General features: G+C 43.6%; 1 protein-coding gene across 1 annotated transcript in view; it reads right to left on the reverse strand.

Annotated features, from left to right (window-relative positions):
* Positions 1 to 4,193: 4,193 nt before the first annotated feature.
* The window catches only part of LOC121505753, a 57,029-nt gene continuing 38,314 nt past the window's right edge, over positions 4,194 to 22,908 (reverse strand). Inside the window, exons 3-5 of the mRNA XM_041781306.1 lie at positions 17,006 to 17,161; positions 5,047 to 5,208; positions 4,194 to 4,576 (exon numbers count right to left, since the gene is read on the reverse strand). Coding sequence (XP_041637240.1) covers positions 4,194 to 4,576; positions 5,047 to 5,208; positions 17,006 to 17,161 — 701 coding nt within the window. The remainder of the gene's footprint in view (positions 4,577 to 5,046; positions 5,209 to 17,005; positions 17,162 to 22,908) is intronic.

Below are 22,908 nucleotides of genomic sequence, written 5' to 3' on the forward strand. Positions count from 1 at the left end.
CAGACACTCCAACCCACTGAATAGAACAGGCCAGTTTCCAGGCTCATTCTTACTGACTACAGAGAAATAAAGAGCAGGACTTAGAGGGTATTCAGGCTGACCCTCAGCTGGGTTTTTTTTGTCATACTTCAATGCTGTCAGATACTCTGAGGAATCCCATCTCCTTCAGGTTAAATTGACTGCTGTGAAGCTCTGTGTCTGACTGGCAGCATCTCTGCTCCTCCAAAAGTACGTTCTAGATACGACTCTCCAAGAACGTGACATAACAACCTTCATAACGATGTCAACTATCGATTCACCCCGTCTGTCAGCTGCCATGGAGGTTTGAAGGAGCGAGGGAAGCCGTCTGCAGATGTGCAAGGCTTCATTATTGATGCTGAACTTCAGACAGGAAATGGACAGCTCTGACAGCCTGGTAGAGAATAGGGGTGGGGGTTAAATAGGGTTAAACAGAGTTAAATAGACCTGTTTGGTTGTTTTCTAGATGTCTGACTGCTCAGAGCAGCTTGACACTGCATGGCACTCATTCACTCCATATTCACACTCAGAGGTTTCTCTGTAGATCCACCATGAGTGTCAACTAATCCCAGTCTGCTGTTCTGTTCCCACAGGATTAGTATCTCCTATGGACCTCTGGTCATCAGGGATGTAACGGTATCTAAACTTCCTGGTACGGTATTCAACTTGGTGTAAAGTCCACGGTACAGCAAATACTGGGGTATAAAACATCTCAGAACAATGGATGAAGACTTTGAAAAGCATTATATTGGCTTTTATTAACAACAGAATGCACTTTGAATATAAAAAAAAATGTTAAAAAGTGTGGTAGGTGTCCATAGTCTTGGTGTCTACTCTGTGTCAACACATCTATGCTACAGACTGGCAGGGTCAGTATCTGGTGGTTCCAGGTCTACGTTGTAGTTCTCAGGGTGTGTCTGCTCTATGTCAACACATCTATGCTACAGACTGGCAGGGTCAGTATCTGGTGGTTCCAGGTCTACGTTGTAGTTCTCAGGGTGTGTCTGCTCTATGTCAACACATCTTTGAATGTTTATGATGTTGTCACTGTTTTCCGTCAGAGCTGCAGAGGTGAAGAGGAAAGTTCGACCCCCCGCTGCTTCAAACAGCATGCAGAAGATGTGAAACCTAACAAACGTGTTTCTCCATCTCCAGTTCAAAGGTGTACTAAATAAATCCTCTGGGTAAGGCTGATGCTTTGAACAGGTTGTTGTTGCCTGGGTGATCACACACATCCTCCGTCTCTGTGTCGGTGTCTGGAATAGTAACACTTCTGAGGAATAATACCATTAACCAGTGCTTCATTTGAGGAGGAACTTTATGTTCTATAACAGACATGTGTTTTTGTAATAAGACAAAGAAATAATCCATATTTGGAGTTCCTGTTGTAATTCATGCCATAGCTCCATGATGAACAGAATCATTCAAACTAAGATTAAAAAATAAATAAATAAAAATGAATAAAAATGAATATTACTACCTGGTCTCCATCCACGTTACCAGAGCTGCTCTCTGTCTGCAGAAATCTTCACAGTCACACATGTTGGAGACAAGACACAAGACACAAGGTTAACTTTTAGGTCTCATCTTATCAGAAAGTACAACTTCAAAAAAGTTGGGACATAGTGCAAAATGTGAAGAAAAGTAAATACTTGAATATATATATATATATATATATATATATATATATATATATATATATATATATATATATATATGTCTGTTGGCACTGACACACCCACACACCATCACAGATGCTGGCTTTTAAACATTGCTTTGATAACTAACTTCAGAGAAGATACCATTGGCCTTCACAAAGAAGGAACCTGATACAGAAAGATAGCAAAGGCCCTGAATGTTCTAGAGACACCGCAGGAAGCAGAGTTCTCAGGTTCACAGTTCCAGGAACAGTGGGTCCACTACCTGGATGTGGCAGAAAAAGGAAGCTAGCAATGGCTGCTAGCAGATATCTGAGAAGGCAGGTTGTGAAAAACCATGAGTGACTGCTGAAGACCACAGTCACTTTTTACATTGAAAAGAACACTGTGCCCACAGTTCAGCATGGCGGTGGCTCGGTGATGCTCTGGGGCTGCTTTGCATCCTCTGGAAACTGCAGCGTGTGGACGGACAGATGGATTCATGGAGGAAACGTCATGCTCTCTGTGAGGAAACTGAAGCTTGGGCGTCACTGGACCTTACAACAGGATCATGATCCCAAGCAGACCTCACGTCCCACCAAGACTTGGCTGCAGAAGAAGTCCTGGAAGATTCTACAATGGTCCAGCTGCCTGACTGGAACCCCATAGAAAATCTCTGGTGGGTTTTAAAGAAGGTGGTTGCAGCATGCAGACCCAAGAATACGACTGAACTGGAGGTTTGCACACGAGGAAGGGCTATGATCCATCAGGAATTCTGCAGAAGCTGGAGTCTGGATATGCAGCTCTATGCAGCAGGTCATAGAAGCTAAATGTAACCAATTTAGTGATATGAGAATGGATTACAGTGTAATAACAGTGTAGGCTAATAATAAGGCAAAGGGCTAGTACCAGAAGAATCCAGATTCGATTAGAGCCAAGTAGTTGAGCAACAATGAGTCGACACAGAAATAAGGTTCGAGTAGCAACTCCTGTATTGTTACAAAGATTTAGAACAATAGCCAATTTGTACAAGAACATATAATTATACAACTTAAAATTACCTCAAACAAAAGAAAAGTGCGCACATATATATAAAATTACCTAAGCTTGTCCGTTGGGGCCCGTATAAACTAAGAAAGTCTTTGTAGGTGCACCTGTGTTTCAAAAGTTCATGTAATGCGAATGTATGTGTGAGAAAGTACGTGTGTATCTCCTTCGGTGGTTCTTCTCCAGGGTTCTTTAGCTCGCCATGTGACACGATCGGGATTCTGTCCCGGTCCTTGGATTCTTGTCCACTCAAAAAACCTGACCGTTGTTCTGTGTGTTCAAAGCTGAGCACATCAACTTCGGGGCTTATAACGTCTCACCACATGGAAGGTAAGGAGCTAGCCTGTGAAACACCCAGCTAATATTAGCATAGACAATGATGGTAAGTATCAATAAGCTTTTCTTTTAATAGGTATCCGACTCATCTTACCAACGTAACTCGTTTCCTATCACTGAGTTGTTCGTCTCCAGACTCACAGCAGGTAAGTTAGCTGGCTTTATTTTCCTCTTTTAACCAGATTTTCTCCTCTTTTCCTCGTCCTCTTAGCAGGTAGCTGCTCTCACACTGGCGGCTGCAGTCAGACAGAGCGGAAGGAAAACACGCATGCGCTCACCTCTGGGCGGACAGGCTGAACGGGGCCTGCGTGGCTCCTGATTGGCTGTTGAGCTTAGGCACCCTCTTTATATGGGGTCACGAAAACAAAGCGATGCTTTCAAGTGCAGTAGGACATTTAAAACTTTGCTGTTCTAACAAATACAGTTTAAAGAAAATAAGTATTCTCTTTCCTTTTCATTAATCTCATCCAGTTGTGAGTTTTTTCCATCTGGGCTACATAAAGATGCTCCATAAGGACTAAAGCTGCTGCTGTGGAGGGGTTGAATCATTCTGAGGCTGAAGAAGTCATTATTAGTTACATTTTCAGTCAGATTTGAAGAAACCACTTGAAGCTTTTGTTGTGTTGAGCTATTTCAGTTCCTTTAGTTTGATTTGTTCATGGCAAACAGCAGAAAGTCTGTAAATGTTCACAATACACCAATGAAGGAGGAGTCATGTTGACTGCGCCTGTATTTGCGTGGTAGAATCTCATATTTGCAGAGTTGTGCTGGGTTAACTTACATTGGTGTTTCTAATGCACCACCCCAGGGATCGACCATCCCAATCCTCCAGAGGAAGTTTGGGGCCTCGCCCCTCTGTGCAGGGATTTCCCCACATCCTTCACATTTACTTACTATTATGGGCTGCTACATGGGTTCTAAGAAAGCACAATAATGGAGAACTTTGAACTATTTTCCATTGTGAACATTTGAACCATTCAGGAGTGCTCCATATGTACTCTCACCTATATTACCTTGTAGCCTACTTACCTGTCAAATGTTCCAGGTGTTTTTTTAACAACTTTCCCAGACTTTTCTTGGCCCTGTCCTAACTCTATTAAAGCATGTTGCAGGCATTACATTCAAAATGTGTGTGAACTATCCAACGCTAATTATTTAAAGACATCTGTCTGGACCCCAGGCTCCAGGCTCCAGGCTCCAGGCTCCAGGCTCCAGGCTCCAGGCTCCAGGCTCCAGGCTCCAGGCTCCAGGCTCCAGGCTCCAGGCTCCAGGCTCCAGGCTCCAGGCTCCAGGCTCCAGGCTCCAGTCTCCAGGCTCCAGGCTCCAGGCTCCAGGCTCCAGGCTCCAGTCTCCAGGCTCCAGGCTCCAGGCTCCAGGCTCCAGGCTCCAGGCTCCAGGCTCCAGTCTCCAGGCTCCAGGCTCCAGGCTCCAGGCTCCAGTCTCCAGGCTCCAGGCTCCAGGCTCCAGGCTCCAGTCTCCAGGCTCCAGGCTCCAGGCTCCAGGCTCCAGGCTCCAGGCTCCAGGCTCCAGGCTCCAGGCTCCAGGCAGGTGTTGTGGGCAGTTTAAATAATTAAGTACATGGAGAGAGACAGCACCGGAGCGTGCAGGTCGTCATATCACAGTGAAGGATACAGGCATCATGTTCCAAAGTTAAAAGCAGGTAATTGGAGTGAGTAATTGGCCAGTTTGGGTCCTCAGAGCAGCTTTAAAGTGCTAAGGAGACATGGCAGCTCATTGATTACCAGCCCCAGGGGTCCAGACACCGCCTGCAGACATTAGCTGTGTATAGGTACCAGACAGGACTGACAGAGAAGCTAGAGTCAGCTGACCTTGAGAGCTGAAGATCAGATTCAACAAGTCAGAGTACGACTGAAGCATCATTTTACAGTTAAACACAGTTTTCATACCCATCATAACACCACTGTCCTGTTATAAATGCATACAGCGCTTTGGCCACACAAACTGATGCTGTCTTCCATGCCAGTAAAGCTGCTTCAACTGAACTGACTGTGGATTCCTGAACAGGAAGCCTTGTTGTGTCTTACCTTTGTAGTCTTGATCTTGTTCCCTGTAGCACAGCTCCAGCCCTTCAGATCAGGAAGAACTTTGCATTCCTCTCCATCAAGGCACGGATGCATCTGACACCACCACTTCTGCTCCACTATTGAGGCTGACAGAATGGAGAGAGGGCAAACGGTGACAATCAGGGACAAATCTGGTGTAAGACCCAGTCTGCAGACGTGTCTATGCCTCTGCATGGACCGACGTGTCAACAGGATCATGTTTTCAGACTGTCTGTCTGCCCTGGCCAGTCATGTGATTATCTAAAGAAAGATTCTGGAGATGAGCTTCAGACTTTACAAAAATCTCCATCTGACTCAAAGATGCACTGATTACAGAGGTGAAAGGTTAAAGGTCATTAAACTGTCTTTCTCTGAGCTTGTGAACATCATACCTCCAGGCTGCTTGGAGGAATTTTCTTCCACTCTTACTCTGGCATGAAGTGGTCAGCTTCTGGAGGCCAAAGGTTAAAGGTTGTGACTTTAACCTTTGCTTGTGAACACCAGATCTCATGGGGGTTTAATTTTTTATAGAATTTTCACAGATGTCGACTCAAGGATGAAGGGCTGGGAGTTTTGGGGGCACACAATCAGGGACCTCCAGGACTGGAAGAAGTTTACTCTAATATGGAAGAAACCTAAACCAGACTAGAGGTCAAACTGATGAGATTATGGAGGTCAAAGGTCGCTGTAGCTATGGTGAACTTGCAGGGACCTCATATGCTGTTGCTGCCTCTCAGAGCTACACCCTCTTCATGGAGAGAAGCAAATAAAACCAGCTCTAGACCTGGAGTGTCAAACTTCATTCACAAACAGAAAAACAGAAGGTTGGCAGGGCCACTAAGTCAGACCTGACCTTTACTGTGTTAAAGTTAGTGAAACCAACCAATTATAGGTTACCACAGGCTTACTGACTGATTATGCTTAAATTCCTCGGTCAAAAAGACCAACAGCCAATCGCTGTTCAGGATCCTGGGCTGGTGAATCAGATCTCAGGACGGTCCAGTTACCAATGGAGACAGTCTGGGGCAGGATGAGGCACATGTCCCAACTCAGAACACAAAACTACAGAACACTGCAGACGGCCTCCAAACTTCACAGGAGTGCTGCTGCTTATAGACGTTTACACCTTTAGCTTTGTACATCAAACTTCAAGAAAAAGAGGGAAAAGGATGCCACTCATGCCCGCCAGACCTCCAAACTGAGAAGAGAGAGGGAAAGGGATGCCATTCATGTACAACAGACATCTAGACTGTGCAGAGAGGGGCAAAAAGGATGTCATTCATGTCCATCAGACGTCAAGACTGAGCAGAGAGAGGGAACACGATGCCATTCATGTACATCAGACCTCCAGACTGGGCAGAGAGAGGGAACACGATGCCATTCATGTACATCAGACCTCCAGACTGGGCAGAGAGAGGGAAAAGGATGCCATTCATGACCATCAGACCTCCAGACTGGGCAGAGAGAGGGAAAGGGATGCCATTCATGACCATCAGACCTCCAGACTGAGAAGAGAGAGGGAAAGGGATGCCATTCATGTACAACAGACATCTAGACTGTGCAGAGAGAGGGAAAGGGATGCCATTCATGTCCATCAGACCTCCGGACTGAGCAGAGAGAGGGAAAGGGATGCCATTCATGTATATCAGACCTCCAGACTGAGCAGAGAGAGGGAACAGGATGCCTTTTGTGTACATCAGACCTCCAAACTCAGCAGAGAGAGGGAAAGGGATGCCATTCATGTCCATCAGACCTCCAGACTGAGCAACAAGCTTCATGGAATTGGTTTCCATGGTAACAGCTGCATCCAAGCCATACATCACCAAGTGTTATGCAAAGTGTCGGATGCAATGGTGTAAAGCACACCATCACTGGACTCTAGAGCAGTGGAGACACCTTCTCTGGAGTGACCAATCACGCTTCTCCTTCTGGTAATCTGATGGAGGAGCCTGGGTTTGGCGGTTGCCAGGAGAACGGTACTTGTCTGTCCATAAAGAAATGGATGAGAGAGTTTGGTGTGGACAAACTTGACTGGCCTGCTCAGAGGCCTGACCTCAACCTGACAGAACACCTTTGGGATGAATTAGAGCGGAGACTGAGAGCCAGGCCTTCTGGTCCAACATCAGTGTGTGACCTCACAAATGTGCTTCTGGAAGAATGGTCAAAAATTCACATAAGCACACTCCTAAACCTTGTGGAAAGCCTTCCTAGAAGAGTTGAAGCTGTTATATGGATTAAGAATGGGATGTCACTTAGGTTCATATGACAGTCAAGGCAGGTGGGCCAATACTTTTGGCAATATAGTGTATTTAAGGGCTCATCTTCAGTGTGAACTCTTCCTCTACTGCCCCAATCAAACAGCTCTAAGCTTCAGTTCTTCTACTCTATGAGGCATTATTCAGACTAAGCCAGGGCATTATCTACATTCCTCCAGCATTATCTCTCCTCCTAATGAAGAGGATGGTTATTATAATCCACACACAACACCACAGCATCACCAGGCTAAATGACAGAGAGGACCTTTATGACTACAGGGACCTCATTTCTACCACAGCCAGGTTAGAGCCTCAGTCTGGTGTTAAACAGGCAGCAGATGGTGGATGTAACAGCAGCGATTAAAGACACACTAAGGTTTCTGAAGTCAAACTAGAATACTGATAAGACAACACACTAGTTAATGAGGCTTTACAAAACAAACACTCCTTTATTATTTATAGAGATTTATGTCTCTTAGGACATTTTCATACCAAGCTGTAACATTTGATGGTGTGTGTGGATACACCTTCATGAATTTAGACATGTTCTATCAATATATCAGAGTTATATTTCAGTGGATATCAGTGTTTGACATCTGAGAGCTCAGACTGGACAGAGGTGGTCTTCAAAAGCAGACCCACCACTGAAGAGATCAGAGTTAGTACACAAAAAGATTCCACCCAGCCTGGCTCAGGAAGGGATGAACCCTCATCCCTTGATTCAGCCAATCACCACACGAGTACTGCAGGGAATCAGAAAGATGACAGAATCACAAACTTCTCCAGATTAATCTGTGAATAGCTCTCTCTATATTTCACATTCAGGACCATCTGAGCTTCTGCACGTCTTCAGGTTCATTTATCTTCATCTAAACAGGAGGATGTCTCCTACTGAGGGGAGCTAAAGGTAATCCCTCTGTCTCAGCACAAAGAATAATTAAAAGGTGAAGTGCTGATCATTTTACTATGATCACCCAAGGAGCGTTAAACTGAAGCCGCTGGCTCACGGCTTTAATTTGCAGAAAATGTCAAAAGGAAAAGGTCAGGAAAAAAGGTCATCATGAAGAATTCTGACCAAAGAGTAGCAGACACTTCAGAGGATGAGAACCATTAACACATTAAAGACCCCTTAGGTCACTGACTTGACAGACCAAGGGGTAAACGTAGCACCTTTATCCAGGTGGTTAAAAAAAAAAACCTACAGAATATGCATGCAGCCACTGGATCAACAGGCTCTAATTCGGAGGGACAGATTGGTCAGATAGGACAGGATAACATCAGCTAGAGTCAGATAGGACAGGATAACATCAGCTAGAGTCAGATAGGACAGGATAACATCAGCTAATAGAGTCAGATAGGACAGGATAACATCAGCTAGAGTCAGATAGGACAGGATAACATCAGCTAGAGTCAGATAGGACAGGATAACAACAGCTAGAGTCAGATAGGACAGGATAACATCAGCTAATAGAGTCAGATAGGACAGGATAACATCAGCTAATAGAGTCAGATAGGACAGGATAACATCAGCTAGAGTCAGATAGGACAGGATAACATCAGCTAATAGAGTCAGATAGGACAGGATAACATCAGCTAATAGAGTCAGATAGGACAGGATAACATCAGCTAATAGAGTCAGATAGGACAGGATAACATCAGCTAATAGAGTCAGATAGGACAGGATAACATCAGCTAATAGAGTCAGATAGGACAGGATAACATCAGTTAGAGTCAGATAGGACAGGATAACATCAGCTAGAGTCAGATAGGACAGGATAACATCAGCTAGAGTCAGATAGGACAGGATAACATCAGCTAATAGAGTCAGATAGGACAGGATAACATCAGCTAATAGAGTCAGATAGGACAGGATAACATCAGCTAGAGTCAGATAGGACAGGATAACATCAGCTAGAGTTAGATAGGACAGGATAACATCAGCTAGAGTCAGATAGGACAGGATAACATCAGCTAGAGTCAGATAGGACAGGATAACATCAGCTAATAGAGTCAGATAGGACAGGATAACATCAGCTAATAGAGTCAGATAGGACAGGATAACATCAGCTAATAGAGTCAGATAGGACAGGATAACATCAGCTAATAGAGTCAGATAGGACAGGATAACATCAGCTAGAGTCAGATAGGACAGGATAACATCAGCTAGAGTCAGATAGGACAGGATAACATCAGCTAGAGTTAGATAGGACAGGATAACATCAGCTAGAGTCAGATAGGACAGGATAACATCAGCTAGAGTCAGATAGGACAGGATAACAACAGCTAGAGTCAGATAGGACAGGATAACATCAGCTAATAGAGTCAGATAGGACAGGATAACATCAGCTAATAGAGTCAGATAGGACAGGATAACATCAGCTAGAGTCAGATAGGACAGGATAACATCAGCTAATAGAGTCAGATAGGACAGGATAACATCAGCTAATAGAGTCAGATAGGACAGGATAACATCAGCTAATAGAGTCAGATAGGACAGGATAACATCAGCTAATAGAGTCAGATAGGACAGGATAACATCAGCTAGAGTCAGATAGGACAGGATAACATCAGCTAATAGAGTCAGATAGGACAGGATAACATCAGCTAGAGTCAGATAGGACAGGATAACATCAGCTAGAGTCAGATAGGACAGGATAACATCAGCTAGAGTCAGATAGGACAGGATAACATCAGCTAGAGTCAGATAGGACAGGATAACATCAGCTAGAGTCAGATAGGACAGGATAACATCAGCTAATAGAGTCAGATAGGACAGGATAACATCAGCTAATAGAGTCAGATAGGACAGGATAACATCAGCTAGAGTCAGATAGGACAGGATAACATCAGCTAGAGTCAGATAGGACAGGATAACATCAGCTAGAGTCAGATAGGACAGGATAACATCAGCTAATAGAGTCAGATAGGACAGGATAACATCAGCTAATAGAGTCAGATAGGACAGGATAACATCAGCTAATAGAGTCAGATAGGACAGGATAACATCAGCTAGAGTCAGATAGGACAGGATAACATCAGCTAGAGTTAGATAGGACAGGATAACATCAGCTAGAGTCAGATAGGACAGGATAACATCAGCTAGAGTCAGATAGGACAGGATAACATCAGCTAATAGAGTCAGATAGGACAGGATAACATCAGCTAATAGAGTCAGATAGGACAGGATAACATCAGCTAGAGTCAGATAGGACAGGATAACATCAGCTAATAGAGTCAGATAGGACAGGATAACATCAGCTAATAGAGTCAGATAGGACAGGATAACATCAGTTAGAGTCAGATAGGACAGGATAACATCAGCTAATAGAGTCAGATAGGACAGGATAACATCAGCTAATAGAGTCAGATAGGACAGGATAACATCAGCTAGAGTCAGATAGGACAGGATAACATCAGCTAATAGAGTCAGATAGGACAGGATAACATCAGCTAGAGTCAGATAGGACAGGATAACATCAGCTAATAGAGTCAGATAGGACAGGATAACATCAGCTAGAGTCAGATAGGACAGGATAACATCAGCTAGAGTCAGATAGGACAGGATAACATCAGCTAGAGTTAGATAGGACAGGATAACATCAGCTAGAGTCAGATAGGACAGGATAACATCAGCTAATAGAGTCAGATAGGACAGGATAACATCAGCTAATAGAGTCAGATAGGACAGGATAACATCAGCTAATAGAGTCAGATAGGACAGGATAACATCAGCTAATAGAGTCAGATAGGACAGGATAACATCAGCTAGAGTCAGATAGGACAGGATAACATCAGCTAGAGTCAGATAGGACAGGATAACATCAGCTAGAGTCAGATAGGACAGGATAACATCAGCTAGAGTCAGATAGGACAGGATAACATCAGCTAGAGTCAGATAGGACAGGATAACATCAGCTAGAGTCAGATAGGACAGGATAACATCAGCTAATAGAGTCAGATAGGACAGGATAACATCAGCTAATAGAGTCAGATAGGACAGGATAACATCAGCTAATAGAGTCAGATAGGACAGGATAACATCAGCTAGAGTCAGATAGGACAGGATAACATCAGCTAATAGAGTCAGATAGGACAGGATAACATCAGCTAATAGAGTCAGATAGGACAGGATAACATCAGCTAGAGTCAGATAGGACAGGATAACATCAGCTAATAGAGTCAGATAGGACAGGATAACATCAGCTAGAGTCAGATAGGACAGGATAACATCAGCTAATAGAGTCAGATAGGACAGGATAACATCAGCTAATAGAGTCAGATAGGACAGGATAACATCAGCTAGAGTCAGATAGGACAGGATAACATCAGCTAGAGTCAGATAGGACAGGATAACATCAGCTAATAGAGTCAGATAGGACAGGATAACATCAGCTAATAGAGTCAGATAGGACAGGATAACATCAGCTAATAGAGTCAGATAGGACAGGATAACATCAGCTAATAGAGTCAGATAGGACAGGATAACATCAGCTAGAGTCAGATAGGACAGGATAACATCAGCTAGAGTCAGATAGGACAGGATAACATCAGCTAGAGTCAGATAGGACAGGATAACATCAGCTAGAGTCAGATAGGACAGGATAACATCAGCTAATAGAGTCAGATAGGACAGGATAACATCAGCTAGAGTCAGATAGGACAGGATAACATCAGCTAGAGTCAGATAGGACAGGATAACATCAGCTAATAGAGTCAGATAGGACAGGATAACATCAGCTAGAGTCAGATAGGACAGGATAACATCAGCTAGAGTCAGATAGGACAGGATAACATCAGCTAGAGTCAGATAGGACAGGATAACATCAGCTAGAGTCAGATAGGACAGGATAACATCAGCTAGAGTCAGATAGGACAGGATAACATCAGCTAGAGTCAGATAGGACAGGATAACAACAGCTAGAGTCAGATAGGACAGGATAACATCAGCTAATAGAGTCAGATAGGACAGGATAACATCAGCTAATAGAGTCAGATAGGACAGGATAACATCAGCTAGAGTCAGATAGGACAGGATAACATCAGCTAATAGAGTCAGATAGGACAGGATAACATCAGCTAATAGAGTCAGATAGGACAGGATAACATCAGCTAGAGTCAGATAGGACAGGATAACATCAGCTAGAGTCAGATAGGACAGGATAACATCAGCTAATAGAGTCAGATAGGACAGGATAACATCAGCTAGAGTCAGATAGGACAGGATAACATCAGCTAGAGTCAGATAGGACAGGATAACATCAGCTAGAGTCAGATAGGACAGGATAACATCAGCTAGAGTCAGATAGGACAGGATAACATCAGCTAATAGAGTCAGATAGGACAGGATAACATCAGCTAATAGAGTCAGATAGGACAGGATAACATCAGCTAGAGTCAGATAGGACAGGATAACATCAGCTAGAGTTAGATAGGACAGGATAACATCAGCTAGAGTCAGATAGGACAGGATAACATCAGCTAGAGTCAGATAGGACAGGATAACATCAGCTAATAGAGTCAGATAGGACAGGATAACATCAGCTAATAGAGTCAGATAGGACAGGATAACATCAGCTAATAGAGTCAGATAGGACAGGATAACATCAGCTAATAGAGTCAGATAGGACAGGATAACATCAGCTAGAGTCAGATAGGACAGGATAACATCAGCTAGAGTCAGATAGGACAGGATAACATCAGCTAGAGTTAGATAGGACAGGATAACATCAGCTAGAGTCAGATAGGACAGGATAACATCAGCTAGAGTCAGATAGGACAGGATAACAACAGCTAGAGTCAGATAGGACAGGATAACATCAGCTAATAGAGTCAGATAGGACAGGATAACATCAGCTAGAGTCAGATAGGACAGGATAACATCAGCTAATAGAGTCAGATAGGACAGGATAACATCAGCTAATAGAGTCAGATAGGACAGGATAACATCAGCTAGAGTCAGATAGGACAGGATAACATCAGCTAATAGAGTCAGATAGGACAGGATAACATCAGCTAATAGAGTCAGATAGGACAGGATAACATCAGCTAATAGAGTCAGATAGGACAGGATAACATCAGCTAGAGTCAGATAGGACAGGATAACATCAGCTAATAGAGTCAGATAGGACAGGATAACATCAGCTAGAGTCAGATAGGACAGGATAACATCAGCTAATAGAGTCAGATAGGACAGGATAACATCAGCTAATAGAGTCAGATAGGACAGGATAACATCAGCTAGAGTCAGATAGGACAGGATAACATCAGCTAATAGAGTCAGATAGGACAGGATAACATCAGCTAATAGAGTCAGATAGGACAGGATAACATCAGCTAGAGTCAGATAGGACAGGATAACATCAGCTAGAGTCAGATAGGACAGGATAACATCAGCTAGAGTTAGATAGGACAGGATAACATCAGCTAGAGTCAGATAGGACAGGATAACATCAGCTAATAGAGTCAGATAGGACAGGATAACATCAGCTAATAGAGTCAGATAGGACAGGATAACATCAGCTAATAGAGTCAGATAGGACAGGATAACATCAGCTAGAGTCAGATAGGACAGGATAACATCAGCTAATAGAGTCAGATAGGACAGGATAACATCAGCTAGAGTCAGATAGGACAGGATAACATCAGCTAATAGAGTCAGATAGGACAGGATAACATCAGCTAATAGAGTCAGATAGGACAGGATAACATCAGCTAGAGTCAGATAGGACAGGATAACATCAGCTAGAGTCAGATAGGACAGGATAACATCAGCTAATAGAGTCAGATAGGACAGGATAACATCAGCTAATAGAGTCAGATAGGACAGGATAACATCAGCTAGAGTCAGATAGGACAGGATAACATCAGCTAGAGTCAGATAGGACAGGATAACATCAGCTAATAGAGTCAGATAGGACAGGATAACATCAGCTAGAGTCAGATAGGACAGGATAACATCAGCTAATAGAGTCAGATAGGACAGGATAACATCAGCTAATAGAGTCAGATAGGACAGGATAACATCAGCTAATAGAGTCAGATAGGACAGGATAACATCAGCTAGAGTCAGATAGGACAGGATAACATCAGCTAATAGAGTCAGATAGGACAGGATAACATCAGCTAATAGAGTCAGATAGGACAGGATAACATCATCTAGAGTCAGATAGGACAGGATAACATCAGCTAATAGAGTCAGATAGGACAGGATAACATCAGCTAGAGTCAGATAGGACAGGATAACATCAGCTAATAGAGTCAGATAGGACAGGATAACATCAGCTAATAGAGTCAGATAGGACAGGATAACATCAGCTAGAGTCAGATAGGACAGGATAACATCAGCTAGAGTCAGATAGGACAGGATAACATCAGCTAATAGAGTCAGATAGGACAGGATAACATCAGCTAATAGAGTCAGATAGGACAGGATAACATCAGCTAATAGAGTCAGATAGGACAGGATAACATCAGCTAATAGAGTCAGATAGGACAGGATAACATCAGCTAGAGTCAGATAGGACAGGATAACATCAGCTAGAGTCAGATAGGACAGGATAACATCAGCTAGAGTCAGATAGGACAGGATAACATCAGCTAGAGTCAGATAGGACAGGATAACATCAGCTAGAGTCAGATAGGACAGGATAACATCAGCTAATAGAGTCAGATAGGACAGGATAACATCAGCTAATAGAGTCAGATAGGACAGGATAACATCAGCTAGAGTCAGATAGGACAGGATAACATCAGCTAGAGTCAGATAGGACAGGATAACATCAGCTAATAGAGTCAGATAGGACAGGATAACATCAGCTAGAGTCAGATAGGACAGGATAACATCAGCTAGAGTCAGATAGGACAGGATAACATCAGCTGGAGTCAGATAGGACAGGATAACATCAGCTAGAGTCAGATAGGACAGGATAACATCAGCTAATAGAGTCAGATAGGACAGGATAACATCAGCTAATAGAGTCAGATAGGACAGGATAACATCAGCTAATAGAGTCAGATAGGACAGGATAACATCAGCTAATAGAGTCAGATAGGACAGGATAACATCAGCTAATAGAGTCAGATAGGACAGGATAACATCAGCTAGAGTCAGATAGGACAGGATAACATCAGCTAGAGTCAGATAGGACAGGATAACATCAGCTAATAGAGTCAGATAGGACAGGATAACATCAGCTAGAGTCAGATAGGACAGGATAACATCAGCTAATAGAGTCAGATAGGACAGGATAACATCAGCTAGAGTCAGATAGGACAGGATAACATCAGCTAATAGAGTCAGATAGGACAGGATAACATCAGCTAGAGTCAGATAGGACAGGATAACATCAGCTAATAGAGTCAGATAGGACAGGATAACATCAGCTAATAGAGTCAGATAGGACAGGATAACATCAGCTAGAGTCAGATAGGACAGGATAACATCAGCTAGAGTCAGATAGGACAGGATAACATCAGCTAATAGAGTCAGATAGGACAGGATAACATCAGCTAATAGAGTCAGATAGGACAGGATAACATCAGCTAATAGAGTCAGATAGGACAGGATAACATCAGCTAGAGTCAGATAGGACAGGATAACATCAGCTAGAGTCAGATAGGACAGGATAACATCAGCTAATAGAGTCAGATAGGACAGGATAACATCAGCTAATAGAGTCAGATAGGACAGGATAACATCAGCTAGAGTCAGATAGGACAGGATAACATCAGCTAGAGTCAGATAGGACAGGATAACATCAGCTAGAGTCAGATAGGACAGGATAACATCAGCTAATAGAGTCAGATAGGACAGGATAACATCAGCTAGAGTCAGATAGGACAGGATAACATCAGCTAGAGTCAGATAGGACAGGATAACATCAGCTAGAGTCAGATAGGACAGGATAACATCAGCTAATAGAGTCAGATAGGACAGGATAACATCAGCTAATAGAGTCAGATAGGACAGGATAACATCAGCTAGAGTCAGATAGGACAGGATAACATCAGCTAGAGTCAGATAGGACAGGATAACATCAGCTAATAGAGTCAGATAGGACAGGATAACATCAGCTAATAGAGTCAGATAGGACAGGATAACATCAGCTAGAGTCAGATAGGACAGGATAACATCAGCTAATAGAGTCAGATAGGACAGGATAACATCAGCTAATAGAGTCAGATAGGACAGGATAACATCAACTAGAGTCAGATAGGACAGGATAACATCAGCTAGAGTCAGATAGGACAGGATAACATCAGCTAATAGAGTCAGATAGGACAGGATAACATCAGCTAATAGAGTCAGATAGGACAGGATAATGTCATTAAATAATGTCACGTAGGACAAGATAACGTCACAATAAATTTTTTTGATAGGACAAGATGAAGTCAGTTAGGACAATTTTCGGGGGCTTTTGCTTTTACAAGTGAGAGATGAACATGAGGCCCAGTGACTGTGACCTTTGATCTATGACCTCCAAAGTGTAATTGTTTTTTCCTTCCATCAGGAAGTTTGCAAAGTTTGAAGAAAACCATTGAAAGTATTTTATTTTTCTGTCTGAAACGCTTCTTATTGATCTCATTAAACCAAATTCAGCAGATCTGTGAAAACAGAAAGAAGATGAACCATGAATTAATCAGATTGTACCGTCTACACAGGATGGGGCTGCTCTGGTGGTGCCGGCCACTTGTCCAGGAAAGCAGGAACACTTCACTGTTTGTGACCTCTCCTCGATTTTGTTCTTGTTGCAGCAGCGGTGCAGAGCAACAACCTCACAAGTCCCTGTCCTGACATGGTGTACTGCTGCAGAGAGAAACAGGAGAGAGGGATCAGGTCAGAGGTGGAACCATAGTTAAACCAAGCAATAACTAAACCACTGCTGCAGAGAAACAGGAGAGAGGGATCAGGTCAGAGGTGGACAGTTAAAAAAACTTAATAAAAAGCCAAAAGAACCATATATCAAAAAAACGAAGTCTACATCTAAAACTAACTGTACATCATCAAACTAGCTCTACATCACAAATCGAACTCTACATCACCAGACTAATTCTAAATCACCAAGCTGACTCTTCATCACCAAACTCACTCTACATCATCAAACTAGCTCTACATCCCCAAACTACCTCTACATAACCAAACTCACTCTAAACCACCAAACCAACCCTACATCACCATATATATATTTTTTTTTTTACCAGACATAAGGTTTAACAATAACTTTAGAGATCTTTCTGCATACATGGCACACATTGCTGTTTTCAATCATTTTTTTTCATCTACATGTGCAGAAATAAGCCAGAATTGTCCCTGTAAGATCATTCACAGCTGCAGTTATCCTCGGATAAACATTTAGATTGAGCTGTATTTTTCCAGTTGCATCTTTTTGGTAGAATAATAGCTTCTTTTAAATAAATTAAACCCCAGGTAGGAACTGCAATGATTGGAACTGATCCCAATCCAGATTTCCCACGACATCAGCAGCCCTTTAAAAAAATCAGATCTGTGACAGGAAAAGCAGAGCACTGCAGTATTTGGTGCCAGTTTCCAGATCATGCTCCATTGTCTGAATTATTCAGAGTCTGTTCCTTTCTCTTTTAATTGCATGTGACATTTTCCTGAGGTGTCCTTGTGAGACTGTCTCTCCCAGAGCTGCTGTGGTAAACAGTAAATCTAAAATGACTGCATGAAATCCAGACTCTTAGTCTGTGCAGAGGCAGCTCAACCAAAGCCAGAAAATTATGCTTTAACTTCATTTAACTACGCTTCATGTTTCAGTGGTGGACAGAAGCACAGAAGAACAGCTGGAACTAGAGACAAGAGAGGCTAACCATGACCCAGGAGACATCAGGACTCACAGAGACGGGCAGGGACCGGATCACAGAGGCTAACCCTAACCCAGGAGACATCAGGACTCACAGAGACAGGCAGGGACCGGATCACAGAGGCTAACCCTAACCCAGGAGACATCAGGACTCACAGAGACGGGCAGGGACCGGATCACAGAGGCTAACCCTAACCCAGGAGACATCAGGACTGACAGAGACGGGCAGGAAAGCACCAGAAACATCAGAACTGTCTGCAGCACATGATAAAGGTCTAGAGGTCTAAAGATAAAGTACGGACACAAGTGAGTAGAACAAACCAATATTTTCACGTGGGGATCAGTTGAAAAAACAAGTGAGCAATCTGATGGTGTAAAGCAGGGTCTCCCACTTTTATCCCATAATATTTCGAGGTCAGAGAGCCGAGGGGCAAACATTGGATTTGACGTTGAATTTACAGGACTGGAATATCCATCGTAAATATACATTCAGCATGACTGTCAATGGCTTTAAAACAGCAACCTGTTGTCCACAATATCTGATCTGACACCGACCTGGGATCAGTGCACAGAGTCCAGAGAGGAGGATCCTGCAGAGATTTGGCCTGGACTGCTGCGCTCCTGTACTGCTCATAGAGCTACAACCCTCACCTACTGAGAGAAAACTTGACTTGAATGAATGAAAATTCATTCATAAAGGGCATAAAGAGCCACAAATCATCACAAAAGAGCCACATGTGGCTCTTGAGCTACACGTTGAGTATCACTGCATTAGCAGATCATGCACAGCGCCAGGTAGCACAGGAGGGGGTGGGGTTTAGAGGGTGATCTGGATGGGTCCTGATCAGCTCCTTCTCTTTATTATCTGTAACAGTTTCAAAGAGTCCAGGTCATCAGAGCTGCTGCTCCTGTTGTTTGCTCTCGCCAGATGGTTTTCACCTGGACCAGAAATGTGGTGACGCTCTGATCTGGTTCATCTCTAGAGCCACACCCCTGGGCTCTAGAGATGAACACAGAAGGAGCAGTCTGCTGTCTCAGGTCTCCTTTCATAGACATGTGAGCTCAGAGTGTCAGCAGCCCTCCATATTGCTTATTTAGACTGGACTCATGCCTTTTTACTAAACAGCTCACTGTAGGAGTGACTTCATCACATCATGAGGGAGAAAAGCTGTGAAAAAGTGGTTCACCATTCTTTATTAGAGACTCTAATAAAATTCAGAAGCTCTAAGTTTGGATCTGTGGACAGAGAGGACTGTAACTGAGACGTCTGACTCTTGAAGCGGTCTCTGATCATCGATGTCTGATTGTAGAGACTCTGAGCTCAGCAGACACAGCTAACACTCATTCTGGTCATTGGTGTCTGTAGAGACTCTGAGCTCAGCAGACACAGCTAACACTCATTCTGGTCATTGGTGTCTGTAGAGACTCTGAGCTCAGCAGACACAGCTAACACTCATTCTGGTCATTGGTGTCTGTAGAGACTCTGAGCTCAGCAGACACAGCTAACACTCATTCTGGTCATTGGTGTCTGTAGAGACTCTGAGCTCAGCAGACACAGCTAACACTCATTCTGGTCATTGGTGTCTGTAGAGACTCTGAGCTCAGCAGACACAGCTAACACACATTCCTCTGCTGCTAAAGTAGATTTTCACCATCTGATAGAAACCCTTTTTCTCCTGAAGGAATATTCCAGCAGGTAGAAATGTGATGTCAGAAATAAAGGAGGAGGATTAAAAACAGGATAATGTTTATGACTATGTACGACATTCCTGACAGCATGCCCCCCCCCCCCCCCCCCACACACACACACACACACACACTCTTCTTTGTTCATCAGTTATTATGAAGGTGGATGCTTTAAACGGGAGTGATGCTCACAGATGTAAGAGACAAACAAAGCTGCCTCAGATGTTCCAGACGAGCTGCCAGCCTCTCTCTGAAGGACACGCTTCACACTGAGAGGCTGTGGTTCCTCTGACAGGATTTAGAGTTGTACTTGGAAGCCTGCTCTGCTTCTCTTGCCAGCGCTGAGAGAGAAAAAGCATTTACATCCACATGGGAATCTGCTGGTCCAGCTTTGAATGTGCTGCTGTGACAGGGAGGATCCCCTCAGAAAGGAGCAGAGCTGCTGCTGCTGGGGTTGGTACCGTCATTTTCTCAGAGTTCTCTAAGACAAGCACAATAACAGAACAGCAGCCCAATAAACCAGTGCAGACCACACTGAAACCCTTTATGTGTGTCTAATCAGGAGGTTCATGAAGGTTTCCCCGAAACAACACACACACACCCCGGCATGCACACACCCACACACACCCCAACTCACGCACACACACCCATACTCACACACGTAAAGACTCTCCATAAAATAACAGGCAAAAACACAAGAATTTGGTGCATGGTCCTACAACGAGTAAATGGTTGAACAGTAAAAATGTCAAATTTCACTAGACTGCCTCACATTGAAATGCTGACACTAAAGAACGCATGATTTTATACTGCAATGACAGTCAGATTAGTCGGCCGCTCTCCCCTCTCAGTGAACGTTTATGTGAGCGCCATGATAAGACCTGATGAACGCTCATTTTTAAACGGACATTAGCTTTTCCAAATCCCTGCCCCGCTGCTGCCGGTGAGTCCAACATCAAATTTCAGTTTGGTTATTTTTCTAGACTGGGGCTCAAGTGGACCGTCTCATGGGCCCAGCATTTGTCTGATAGTTAAAGAGTGACGTGCTATTTTTAACTCTTTGGTTTCTTCAACAGTTGGCAGAACCCCTCTTTGGCTAACAGTAAAGCGTATGGACTACTAATAGTTTAGATTGTCCAACACTCTCAGTCACATGACCCCCAGAGGCCTGCAGGGCTCAGAACAGAGACCGCTACCAGTGGACGGGACAAGGTGCTGCAGCACACGTTAATATCAGCTGACACTGCAGAAAAATGGAGAGAGAAGCTAAAATCCACTCTGGACTTTAGCCGTGGAGAAACAGTCAGAAAATAGCCTGTTTATCATCGCGCTAGCTTAGCTTTAGCAGAGGCACCGGTGAGAACTGGTCCTGAATGAAGGCTGGAGACCCCTGGTGGATTTATAGACAGCTCAGAGGCACAGAAAGAATCCCCCTAATAGGACCACTAAGGTCTGGTTAGCAACCACTCATTCAGTCAGTATGAAAAACAGAGTCAAAGAAAAACAAGTCTGAGGGTGCCAGTCAACGAGCGGAGACTCAGTCAGGAATAATCCGGCATTTCCTGCAATCATTGAGATGATTTACATCACATTCTAACATGAACAGGCAGAACTGAAATATGATGATCGGACAACATGCCCTTTGACCTCTGTGCTTCCTTTAAAGGCATTTCTTTTAACGACTGTCTGATCCAAACACAGCTAATACTGCCACAGCAACAGATCGACCAGCAGGGACTACAATCACAAGCTGACAGAATCATCCAGACTGGGACAGGGGTACCCTTCCATCTCACTGACCCATGTGTGGAGCTACAGGGCCTTTCACTGCGTCTCTAACCCATGGAGAAAACAGGAAGTACAGTCTGTACTTCAACTAGGCTCCTACAAACTGACACGCTAGAGTGACAACCAACAGGACTATCAAAGCATCAGGGCTGACCTTTAAACCTTTCAGTCACAGATAAAGAAGTCATTGACACATGTCAGCTGTTTTGCTGATGAGAGGCCGCCGTCGGCCGATTCCGGTGTTGCGTTGGTGCATCACTATTGTTTAGCTTTACATGCAGAGATTCACCCAAATAACACAACCTGAGGTGGTCTGGGGATGGATTCATGAGTCCTCAGGCAGGGCAAACCAACTACAAGCTCACATCCTATATCAGATGAAACACAGATGTAAGGCAGCCTGCAGCCATGTTAGCGATGTAAAAACCGTCCACTAGAAAGAACCATGGTGCCTGATATGAAAACATCTTCAGGAATCAAAGTGCTGATCCTACTACAGTGCTGTGAAAAAGTATTTGCCCCTCTCTGATTCCTGATGTTTTTTCATATTTATCTCGTTTAAATGTTTCGGATGTTCAAACCAATTTTAATATCTCACAAAGACAACCCAAGTAAACAGAAAACACAGTTTCTAAATGATGATTTTATTTATTAAAGGAATAAAAATCCAAACTTATCCCTGTGTGAAACAGTAATCACCCCCTGATCCTAATAACTGGTTGTTCCATCCTTGGCAGCAATAACTGAAATCAAGCGTTTGTGATAACTGCTGATGAGTCTTTCTCATCTCTGTGGAGGAATGTTGTCCCACTCTTCTTCACAGAATTGTTTTAACTCAGCCATATTGGAGGGTTTTTAGGGCCGTTTAAGGTCACACCACAGCGTCTCAGTTGGATTTAAGTCCAGACTTTGACTTGGCCACTCCAGAACCTTCATTTAGTTTATTCTGATCCAGTCAGAGGTGGACTTGCTGGTGTGTTTCAGGTCGTTGTCCTGCTGCGTAACCCAAGAGCTCTTGACTTTGAGGTCATGAACTGATGTCCGGACGTTGGCCTTCAGGATTTTCTGGTAGACAGCAGAATTCATGGTTCCATCAATCACAGCAAGTGGTCCAGGTCCTGAAGCAGCAAAGCAGTCCCAGACCATCACACTACCACCACCATGTCTGACTGTTGGCATGATGTTCTTTTATCAAATGCTGTTATTTTTACTCCAGATGTAACGGGACACACACCTTCCAGAAAGTTCTACTTCT

The sequence above is a fragment of the Cheilinus undulatus genome, linkage group 23 (assembly GCF_018320785.1).
Source record: "Cheilinus undulatus linkage group 23, ASM1832078v1, whole genome shotgun sequence".
NCBI classification, from domain to species: domain Eukaryota; kingdom Metazoa; phylum Chordata; class Actinopteri; order Labriformes; family Labridae; genus Cheilinus; species Cheilinus undulatus.